Genomic DNA, 12,077 nt, shown 5'->3' with positions numbered 1-12,077 from the left:
TCACTTCTGAGGGGTTGCAGGTTTCCTTTTCCTTTTCTTTACCTAAACAGCACTCAAATATTCACTGTATGACTTGGCATAAAATAAAGGTGAGAGTGGCTGAATGCACTCAGCTGTCCCTTCTAATGCTCTAGAGCTTCACCATGCTGCACCAACACACTGCAAAGCAAATTCCAGTGCAACTTGTTTACATTGACTTCCAGCCTCAGTTATCTCTCAGGCCTCTAAAAGCATCAATGGAGCTGTTAGGCCAGAGTTCTAAATGACAAAAGATTGTGCTCTTTAAAAAGGTGGGGGTTTGGTTGGTGTGCTTTATGTAATTGGTCAAAACCAGAACCTTTCAGCTTGATCATGTTTAAAAATGTCAATCAAACTGATCTGATTCCAGAGCACTGAGAGCAATCATTACCATAGCCTTAAAATTTCAGTGTTTATTGCAAACAGCACATGAGAGGCAGGGGAGACTCTCTAGCACTGATCAGTGGGATGTAGACCATCTTGGAATTATTTCAGTATGAGAACTTCCCTTTGCTTTACAAAAGCTGCATGTGATTATACTTTTTAAGTGTATGACATGCCTCTTTGCCTGGACCTATAGAGGCTGCAATGTCTCCACAGTATTTAGAGAAAAGTTGAAGCCTATTGCATAGTAACTGTACTCGTTCATATCTTTGTTTTTGGCTTTCAGATGTTCCACTTCTGATATTTGAATAGGTGACTTTTATTTTTCCAGTGTTATTTGTCTACCATTTTATATCAGAAATTCAGTTTTAAGATTGCTGAACTCAATGAACACTCAGCTTGGCATGAATTGTTTTGTTTTCTGGGCAGTGAAATTCGGTTGTCCATCTTCATCCTGTACATGTCTTTTTAAAATAATTCTGTTAGGTCTTATCTGATGCTTAATTAGTCTTGTAGCCCATCCAGAAGTTATCTGTGAACCTTGGATGTTTCAGTAAGGTAATCACCTTTGAGGAATCTTCTGTATCTGCAGATCTGTAATGTAACAATGCCAACAGAAATTTTCTCACCCTGTACAGCAGAGATCCTGTAGGGGAATGGAATGAGCTTCCTTTGAAGACATTTGGAAACATGGATATGATAAACTTGACATATTTTTAAGAACTCCTTGCCAGACAGAGTCTTGTGTTAATGACTTTGGCTTAGTGTTTGTTGTTGCTCATTTTAGTTTGTTTTCTGTACAGGAGGAACAAAAAAAAAGTCACTCACAGGTTGAAAGCTACCAAACATAAGTCTATTTTGTTCCCATCATCCTGGCAGTGAAAGAAAAATCAACAGATTTAAAGTGGATAAACCACCACAAAACTAGCATGTCTGCCTCTGCTTCTCTCTCATTAAGATAGTATCCTTGACCTACACACATTCTAAAAACAGGAAGTACAGAGTGGGAAAAGATACAATATTTTTGGTTTGAGGGGAGGAAGAAGACAGCAGGAAGAAAACATTTTGTGGCAAATAATGAAAATGGGAAGATGCTATTGCAGGAGAGCTATTTTGCACATGCCTGATGAGGATTTAACACAGTGCTGAGCATTTGACACAGTAGGGATATACATATACATATATATATGGGTGTATATATATACACACCTTTATGGTAAATTCAGATCACGCACAGGTAAAGCCAGAAATAAGTTTTCTCCTCTCCATTATCACACTGAGCTTGATGTCTTTTCTGCACCCAAGAGAATTTCCAGCACAAATTACTGCCAAAAGCAGAAGCATATGTGCGATAAAGTGGATGTATAAACAGCTGGGTTCTCCACATCCTGGTATTGATTCAGATCACTAAAATGGGATGTAAGTCTTCAATATTGTTCCAAAATTAGTAACACAAACTTTTATTTCAGAGACATTTTCATTGCAGGGTTAGGCTCTCTTCCTACAAGTCTACTCTAATTGACATCTGTCTATCAGATGCACCCAGAATAAGTAAATAACATGTAACAAACATGAGTTTGCAGCAGAGGCTTTTTATTCTGACCATTGCTATTACAAACTGATGGGACACGAATTGTACCTATTACCTGTGTGAATTTGTCTTATTTCTCTGTCATTGGAAGGCAAAGAAAACTGGCAGTATGGGAAAATCAAATGGTTTTGATGTGGCAAGAACTAATGTTGAGAGAGGCTATATTGGAGATGGGGGTGAAGGAAGGGAGCTTGAAAAGAAAAAAATCCCTGCCATCTTTGACTTTTTTCCTCCACTTGTGTCTCTGTTCCCTCACACTGGAAAAAACAGTTTAAACTTGAGAGAGAAGGAGTAAGGCTTGAAGCATTTCTAATAAATGATTTGCTGAACCAGTAAAAAAATGATGTGGTGGTGGTGTTTTATACTGCACTTTAAATAGTCCTTGCCCCTTTTTATACAATAAAACCACTTTGGAGTTAGTTAAGAGAGCTTTATATCCCCAATATTTTTGTTAAATATTCCAGGCAATAGCACAAAACACAGATCTTAAAGACCGGTTACGCAGAATTCATGCCGAATCTAAGATCATTGATTCAGCATCTAATGCAAAATCGAGCCCAGATTTGGCGAAGGTGGGTATGGATTTCCTCTTTCAGTGATGTTCCTCCAGCCCCTACATCTAGACAGCGCTGCCTAGCTGCTCTCGTCCTGTTCTCCCCTGTGGTGTGGTGTGTTAGCAAAGCCAGTCTGCTTTCCTGGTTGTGAGTCATTTCTGGTGATGCACTGTGTGATCCTTGATCTCAAAGACTTCCCTCGTGAGCAGGTTTCCTTGTGAGCACATCTTCCATTGCTTTTTGCTGCTGGTTCCTGGTGTTCTCCCTCGCCTCCTGCCTGCTTCTCATTCAGCATGTACAGAGCTGCCACCTCGTGTCACTGTTTCTCTTGCCCTCCTAGTCTTCTGTTAAGTTCCAAAAATCTTTTGTTGCCTATCTAAGTGCTGTTATGCTGGCTACCAGTGTGAATTGTGTGAGGTTTAGAACAATTATCAGACATTTCCATGAAAGGATCAAAGTTAATGGGACATACAAGAGCCCTTTTAGCCATTTAGTCTTCTTTGTGTGAAGCCAGGGAGTCTTCTACATCAAGTTAGCCAGTTTGAGATTCCACTGATGCTCAGACAGTTTTTTGGTTTGCTGCAAAATGCATGTGAATACGGTGTAATTATAGGTCATAAGATGTAGGTGTTAATGGTGTTAGTAAGGGAAGCCAGAACTGTGTTATTTTTGATGGATTTTCCTAAATGTTAATTCATACAAACTCTCTGCTGTGCTTGTAGTATAAATCTTTCATTAGAACTTGAGTGGATGTAATGCTGGGGCTTTTATATAACTAATTATTTCCTTTTATTTTTAAAGATAGTTTAGTCATTCCAGAACAGATTCCATCTGTTCGCTTCTGGTTCAGTTCTGTTTTAGTGGAGCTGTGTTTTGGTCATATTTAGCTGTTCAGTTTTGGGGTTTTTTTCCTTTAGGTAGTTGATCATTCTAACGCCTTTTGCTTTAAAACCCACGAGAATTGGAGCAGCACTTTAACTGCTATCCAGAAAAGCATTAATGCATTGTTATTTAGGTACAGGAGTAATTTTCTTATTTAGTGGAGGTCCTTGCAATGACAATGGGTTATTTCTGAAACTTGTGCTATGTGCTATACACACACACACAAAGAGACACACATGACAAAAATAGCTTTCAGAAGGTCCTTTGGAGGTTGCATTCACAAATTCCCTCTGGCATGGCTTGGGATGGAGCATAAGGATGAAATCACTTATACTGAAGAAGCTTCATTTTGTGACTGAGGACTGTGATAAAGTAGTGCTGCTGTGAGGAAGACAGGGCCACTGCACAAAATTTGTCACTAAATGGTGCTTTGGGGACTGTGATACACCTGAGAAAATTGAAGCCGTATAAAATAGCATTTCAAGCCTTTGCATCAGGGAAAAGTTTTGTTTGTTGATTGGGTAATTTAATTGTATTTCATCATGCCAAAGCGGGAATATGGAATGAGAAAACCTGAGGCTTCTGTGTTAGATATAAAAACCTGATGTTCTTTTATGAGTCTTTCCTGCTCACTTTCTTTCTTGGATTTTTTTATGAGTCTTTCCTGCTCACTTTCTTTCTTGGATTCAAACTAGTATTGGAAACAATCCCAAGTAGCAATGCTTATGTGTGTAAAGGTTTTTTTTTAACTTGTAGGCTAGTGTAACTGCCTTCCTACAGGAGGGACAATGTTGAGGTTCTCTTTTATCCCTACTGTAAAAGGAGGGGTTTTTCAAGTCTTTTCTATAGCAGTTTGTTTTGTTTCCATGTCACCACTCTCAGTGTGTACTGAATATCGTTCCCTATCATAGCAAAACCTACCAAGAGAAAAGCTTTGAAAGAAGGTTTGTCAGCTTGATTGTGGGCTTGTCAAGCTGTTTATTACGTTGTTCTGAAAATAAAATACTACAATTCCTTCAAAATTATGATATGGAAGTCATGATTATGAGCTAGTAAAGCACCTCATGCAGAAAACCTTTGGGGCAGCATAGCTCATTTCCTTTGTGTTGCAAGTTGTCAGGGAAAACAGGAGCACACAAGTTTCTCCAACTTTTTTACTGCTACCACAGAATGAGAAGTCTCACTGGTCACCCCACCTTTGCCAGGCCACCTGCTGGAGGTCTGCTTACACCAGTGATGTGTGGAGCTTCCATGGGAAGGACTGTTGAGATCTGTGTGGCAGTAAAATGTGCCTCCAGCAGCAAAAGCCATTCTGGTTACATGACTTTAATAATATGTTGGGTTTGGGTAACATGGAGGTGTGGGTATTGTTTCCAAAGCACAGCATAGAAAGTTAGAAAAGCAAAAGAGCTAGGAAAACATTACTAATACATACTATTATAAAGAAAGCAACTTTACCCCTCTGAATTTTGTAGACTACTCTACAGCAGGCTTTGCATTAAGCAAGGCTTGAGGAGGAAAAGATAAATTAGTTTGCTAAGATCAGGAAGGAATGTGAATCTGGGATGTAATATAAAGAGATGGGAGTTCTGCTCTTTCAAGGGTATTTTGATGATACACTTGGATATATCTGGCTAAATCATCCAAATAGCAAAGCATTTTTATATTCAGCACCTTAGGTGATTTACTCAATATACATTGCTTTATTTTCCCTCTTTTTCCTTCTCTTTGGTGTGTTTTACTTTGGTTTTAAATCCCACTTCCAAACACATGCTGTCTTTCACATAAATTGAAGAGGAGCATGTGCAATCTTCTCCCCGTGTTTTACAGCCCTTCAAGTTAGGAGACTGTGGAATTAAATGATGAATGTTGTTTGTGGTACTTCCTTGCTCAAAACTTTTTTTCTTTTTAACAGGAAAATTCAAGAGAAGAAGGCAGAGGTCTGGTTCACCAGGTCTCCAATGAAAGCAGACTGTCTATCGCTGACTCTCTCACAGAATTTTTTGATGCACAGGAAGTCCTGCTGTCTGCTAGTTCTTCAGAAAATGAGGTCTGAGCAAGAAGATTGACATCATTCAGATGTATTTTCTTATCTGCTTTCTGAGTGATAACTGTACATCAGAAGACTGCCAGAAAATTCTAATTTTCAAAGCATTTAGAAATTAATATGCCATTTATATTTGTTTGCTGTCATTGTCTCTTTAATGTAAAGAGTAGCAGTTATTATGAAGAAGTCTTATATACACAGTAAGAGAGATGGGAATTAAGTAGCTTGTATGCAGACACTGCAGACATTGTAGTCTGCCTTCAGTCATTGTACAGGTGCCCAGGGAGTTGCATCACAAAAATCCTTATTCATACCTGCCCTTGTGGTACCTCTAGGTACCTTGAGGCTGATGTCATGCATGTTGAAATTTATTAAATCACTATTTCCTCTCTTGGGCTCCGTAAAAATCTTGGCTTTTGATATGAGGAAAGCCTTCTTAGTTGTGAAGCCAAGGAGAGGAAGCATGTCTCCACTCAAGTTAAAATTTCAATTACAGTGATCTCTCCCAAAGTCAATTGTGCTTGGGACTTTGTGGTACTTTTCTACAGTACTGAAACACAGCCTAAAGGGTTCAATTATATTAAAACAATAATTGCAGCTGAAAGTATTAATTTCCATCTGCATTTGGGATTATTTTAATGAATGATGCATCTTGCTTTTTTCCCCCACCCCACACTCAGGTATCAGATGATGACTCATATGTAAGTGATATCAGTGATAATGTCTCAGAAGATAACCTAAGCAATGACATGGAGAATGAAAGACAAACTTTAGGTAAGTTAAGTGGGTTTTTTAATGCCATGTTTTAAGAATTTTATCTCTATTTGTTTGGAATATTTTTTTTTCTTCTCTTACTAGTTAATTAGATATTACAGGTTTTGAGATGTAAACAGCCTGTGTTTTTTCTCATATAGACTCAGACTGGTTTGGAACAGCAGATTCTGGCCAATCTGCTTATCTGGGCACTGTTGATTAAGCAGGATGGCAGTTCTGTATCAGCAGGGAAACACCTCTTTTCTTGGCTTCCTTGATGCAACTCCAACTCCCTCTAAGGTTCTCATGGCCACAGGATTTTTCAAAGTAGTAAGGCCAGCTGCTTTCATTTTTTCAAAAAGTTTTTTTTCCTTGTCACACTGTTTTTTCAGTCTGCAGTTTAGCAACTGCTTTCAGAAGTCCTGTTGTTTTAGCAGAGCTCAAAGTTTAAAGGAGCACAAGAATAATTACTCACTGCTTCTCTGGTGCATGACCATAAGAATTTCTTTCTTGCATGTATTAATCACAATAGTCTTGTTAGTACATATGCTATGTTGTGCTTCAGAGGAAAGAGATTAAAAAAAAAGGAGAAGAATTTTTAGGCAATCTAATTGGCTTTGTGCCTTCAACTCATTTCAGCTAACCACAATGTTCTTCCCAATATATTTTTATTTTTGAAAATGCTGAACAGTGATTTCTTACTAGCAGCTGTTTCCTGATCATCTCCAAGGACCAGCAGATTCCTCTGAACTTGGGTAGTTTGATATGTATTCTGTAACTGTTCAAAATGAAGAATTTTTAATTTTTTCCTTTAAGATAGGAAAGTATACAAATGAATTTTTCTCATGATCTGGACCTTAGAAAGCTGTATTAATGTGGCAATTCATAGTTTCCTAACAAAGACTGTCACTGAAGCTCTTCAGTATAAGAAGCACCTCTGCATGCTTCTGGTACCTGCTATTTCTGTGCTTTGGGCAGCCTGCCACTGCCATTAATAGAAAACTGGATATCTTTTTCCTACAGGGCTTTATCTGCACCATAAATTGTGGGATTAGGACAAAATCCTCTGGCACTGTAATGCTGAAGGTCAGATCAGATGTTGATAATGGTCCATGAAAGTTATTGACTCTAACTGGAGGTCAGATGTCTAAAGCTCCTTCAGCCTTCATCCTGTCTGTCACAGCTCTTACAAACCAGAACTGTCTGGGCCTTTCTGTAATGAGGACTAGGCAAACTTCGCTGCTTAGAAAATTTGGCATCAGAGTGTTGAAGTTCTTGCTCTATTTTTATCAGCAGCTTACCTTAATTAATGGGCTGGTCCAGAATATGTAAATGAGTCAATTGGTTTTCTGTTTTTATTCAGAAGCTACCAAAAGACATAGCCAAATCCCATTTCTAGGAGCCCCTTTAAGCAAGGATAAGTTTTTAGCCTTTACCTGATTCCTGAGCTAACAGAACATCCTTCTTTTTGGCCTGATATTAAATAAATTCTTCCAATAGGGAAGTATAGAAGTTAGATCCTTAACTCTCAACAGTATAATTTTTTTCAGCTAGATTTTTTGACTCATGATGCCCATGCCATTTTTAAGCAAAAAGAAAGGTACAGGCAAGGGACTGCACATAGTTCACCTGACCTTGTTAGAGTAACTCAGTCATATGAGGTATTAGGACTTCCAGTTTGCCAGTGGCAGGAAAGATGGAAACTCCTTCCTCAAAACTCTGATGCTACTGATTACCCTTTAAAAGCTCCCCATGAGGCATGGGCTGGGAGGCATGGCAGGCACGGAGATGTTTGTCCTTGTCACTGCTGTAAGCGCTGCTGATACTGTGCTTGTGTCACTGGCAGAGGAGAGGAAGTGCTGGTTAAGTGCATTTGAGGGCAGGGATTCTTCAGGCATGTGTAGCACAGAAAGAGATGTGCTGCCCAGTGTGGGTTTAATTCCTTCAAGACAGAGCTGTGTGAGGAAAGCCAGGAAAGGACAGGGATTGACAGGCTGAGGCTATGCCTGAATGTCTCCAAATAGTAACTGATCCCAAGGCAGGAGCTTCCTAGGTGCTCCTGAGGGTGTGGAAAGATAAAATATGTTCTTGTAGTGGCAAACACATTCCTCTCTGAAACAAAAGTGATGTACAGCTAAGCAATGTAATCACTTCAGACTAGTGCCTGCTGCAGAAGCTTGTAGCTCTATTTGGATTTTGTTACAAATCCTGTCATGGCACACTTAGAACTGTTTATCCTGTTCTGATTGCTTTGATATAGCAACACAGACTTCAGATATTCATGTCAAGGACTCTTGACTTGTTGACTTGAGTCCTTTTTTTTTTTTTTTTTTCAATCTTCAGCAAACCCATAGCTCTACAGTTGCTTCAGCTTTTCCATCCTTAAAACACGTCAGTTCTCCATCAATGTATGGGCGTATCTCAAAGTAACATCGCTAAGTTTAAATGCTGTGGGGAGCAATGTGGAAGAGCCTGAATGTAAATTCGTGGCACAGTAAATTTCCCTGGTGGGAGTATGCAAAAAAGTAGGAAAAGATCAGTAGGAGTAGTTATTATCCTTGTATCTGTAAGTTACATCTCGCCTTCTGAGAAGTGTCAGCTTAATTGAAGCTCTGTCAGGAAAGGAGGTTTTATGTCCCCTAAACAGATATGAATCCATCTCTGTTACAAACAGAATAGTTATAATATTTACTCTTTCAAATTCAGTGGAAAGTCTGAGCCTTTTCTTACAGACTTGAAGGGAAAAGAAGGTAATTTTTATGCATCTCTTGTACTTGGCATTTTACTTCCGTTAATATACATAAAATGTTATTCATAATTTTTATAACAGGCTATCTTCAAACCACAAGTGAAATACTTACATGAATCGTGGGTGGAAGGAAGTTTTGACAGAAGAAAAGATGGTTGCATTTTAATTTATGTTGCAAAGGGGAGGAAACTAAGAAAATGTGAATTTAATTGTTCTGCCACTTCCTTCCGTTTCAGATTGTATTTCTGAAAGTGGAATTGGATGCAATTCTAAACGGAGAACATGTTTGCCAGCTCCATGTCCTAACACAAGTAACATCAGCCTGTGGAATATCCTGAGGAATAACATAGGAAAGGATCTGTCCAAAGTGGCCATGCCTGTTGAGTTAAATGAGCCACTAAACACCCTGCAGCGCCTCTGCGAGGAGCTGGAGTACAGCGAGCTCCTGGATAAAGCAGCACACACACCAAACCCCTTTGAGAGGATGGTAAATACCTCATTCCAAACACCTAGGAACATTCAATGGAGTTAGAATAGAGTAAAAATAAAAGCAATAATGCTGAAGAAATGATCTTTTCCATGGTTTTGTTTTTCTCAGCTGAGAGGCAAACTCTCCAAATGTGTCTGTACATACTCACATAGCCACTATTTTTGACTCTTCTGCTCCATTTCTGTTGCTTTTCCAGAAAGTCTCTCTCCCCTCCAGTACCTTGCGGTTCTGCAAGTTTAAACAAAAAAAAAAAAAAGAGCTTGCAGTTGTTACTGTTTTGCTGCCCTTGCTCTCTAATATTAAATATTTACAGCAAAAAGAGAAGAGGGGATTGAAGATTGAAGTTAGATAGTTCCCTCTCAAAGATGAAAGCTACAATAGATCTTTTTCAAGGATGTCTCATCTGGTAATACGTTTGTTCACTGAGATGCTGGATCTTCCAGCCCTACATGGCTCTGATATCTCTGTATTAACTAAACGAGTGCCATGTTTTTTATAAACTGGTTTTCTGAAACTTTTGTGTTTATCCTAAATGTTCAGGATCTCAAAACCAGGCTGGATACTGCATGCTGGGTACAATAATGATGTCACCTATTGAGAGCCCTGAATTCTGCATTTGGCAAAAGAACAAGGGAGAAATGCATTTCAGTTGTTCTGCTTCCAGGTGTACAAGAGCTACTTAATATGCAAGCCCATAAATAAAGGATTAGAAACTGCCTACATTCTCTTAAATGGAAGATAGAGATTTTCCCATAAACTGAATTAAGCCTTTTCAGCTCAATATATCTTATCTCAAAATGAGGTTATTAATGAGAGTAGGTAGTCATGTTGTAAGTACAGCTTGAAAAGTCTCTTTCCTGACACTTTCAAGGCTTACAGTTTAGGGCCTATTCCCAGGGTGTGGTCATTCACTGGGGGTTTCAGTCCATAGCTTTTTTGTGTTCTCTTGAGAACATGTGCAAAAAGGAAAAGGAAATGAGCAGTAGTTGTTTAAAAGCGAGAGAAAATAAACTTTTCCCCTCCTCCCCACACCCAAGCATCTGGAAATTACCTCAGACTCATGTATTCTTTGCCTTTGAGATATTCCTGAAGCAAAACTTAATGCTAGCTGTTGCACAGTAATTGCAATAGTTCATAAAAGAGGCTATCCTCAGTGGATTTGTTTTCTGAAACTGTGAAAAGAGAGTATCTACACTTTCACAAGATGAGGAAAAGGGAATGAAAAGAGGAAAAAAGTGTTACAAAAGAGACTTGAATCAAGCAACCCTGAATTCTAATTCCTCATATTATGCTTGAGTTGACTGCAAAATTTTGGAAGGGCTACCTGTGTGTCAGTCATGATCAGCAGTGTTTAATGATTAGGTAATAACATCCAGTAGATAAAAAACAATTTAAGTCAAACAGCATTAGAAATAGCAAAGCTGGTGAAAACTCATCCAATATTTCTTGTGCCATGTTTATGAAAAGGATAGTTGGTACATTTATGGAGTCACAGATATAGCTATAAGAACCAATTATTATACAAAATTTAACTTTTAAGGTTGCTTCTTTGAACTGTGTTGCAGCATGGCAAACTGTTTCAAACACTTTTTAGAAATGTTTTCCGTTGATAACATTTGCAGTATCTGACCCTGATAATTCTATCCCTGACCTATTGAATTACTCTGAAAATTGAATAATCCTCTAATATGTGAACTAGGGCTCAGCTTGCAGGAGGTGTGCATGTTTGTAGTCTGCAAATGAAGGGAAAATACAGAATCAGAATAAAGCTTGCTTTTATTTTTTTTTTTTTTTTGTGTCTGTTGTAAATTAGTTAATCTAATTCCCAAATATGTACTTCCCAGGTGTACATAGCTGCCTTTGCAGTGTCTGCCTATGCATCCAGTTACTACAGAGCTGGAAGTAAACCATTTAATCCTGTGCTTGGAGAAACCTATGAATGTATTCGTGAAGATAAGGGTTTCCAGTTCTTTGCAGAACAGGTATTGTATGCTGCAGCCCTTAGAATTGCTACTTGATACACTGCTGAATTCTAAATGTATGGTCAGAATCCTCTAGAATTAATGGCAAAATAGAAGATTACTTTACATTATCTGAGCCCAGCAAAACCCAGCAAGGGACCTTGCTGAATTACAAACAAAGGGAATTGTTTTTTGAGGAAAGTCTGCTAAGTCTGGCATGGAACATCACAACCAGCAGCTGACATTGGAGGAGCAAAGGTTGGCAGGCTGCCTGCTGCAGTAACAGGATAACTTGGTTAAGTAGAGTGCAATTCCCCATGCTGAAATCTGATCACAACTGCAACAAAAGTTTACATTCTTGTCATTTTCTTTTGTGTGTGATCATTAAAAATACTATATCTTCAGCTGTTTAATGTCTTCTTTTATAGCAAATGTATCCCTTGGGTGAGTCAATCAACCACAAGTATTTCCAATGGCACCATGACTGTTCTGCTTCCTGTCCAAATCCTTAGTAGGCTGAGCCTTTCAAATAATCTCTTAGCACAACTGAGTAGGTGAAGGACATATACAGCACATAGTGGTCTGACTGTTTATAAAGATAATTCCCCAGTAGGAGAGTAATTATTAAGTATGGGTGGAAAATAATAG

At 38.6% G+C, this 12,077-nt stretch overlaps 1 protein-coding gene across 6 annotated transcripts in view; it reads left to right on the top strand.

Moving 5' to 3' along the window:
- Positions 1–12,077, top strand: part of OSBPL3 (oxysterol binding protein like 3) — an 83,515-nt gene that overhangs the window by 57,024 nt on the left and 14,414 nt on the right. For 4 of the 6 annotated variants that reach the window (XM_033068411.1, XM_033068382.1, XM_033068391.1 and 1 more), the window contains 5 exons: positions 2,458–2,565; positions 5,345–5,479; positions 6,157–6,250; positions 9,215–9,465; positions 11,313–11,450. In XM_033068411.1, the coding sequence (XP_032924302.1) occupies positions 2,458–2,565; positions 5,345–5,479; positions 6,157–6,250; positions 9,215–9,465; positions 11,313–11,450 (726 nt within the window). The remainder of the gene's footprint in view (positions 1–2,457; positions 2,566–5,344; positions 5,480–6,156; positions 6,251–9,214; positions 9,466–11,312; positions 11,451–12,077) is intronic. The other 2 variants (XM_033068430.1, XM_033068420.1) reach the window with 1 other exon arrangement.

Source organism: Catharus ustulatus, chromosome 1 (assembly GCF_009819885.2).
Source record: "Catharus ustulatus isolate bCatUst1 chromosome 1, bCatUst1.pri.v2, whole genome shotgun sequence".
NCBI classification, from domain to species: domain Eukaryota; kingdom Metazoa; phylum Chordata; class Aves; order Passeriformes; family Turdidae; genus Catharus; species Catharus ustulatus.
Note: the sequence above shows the minus strand (reverse complement) of the source record. Positions and strands in the feature narration are given on the sequence as shown.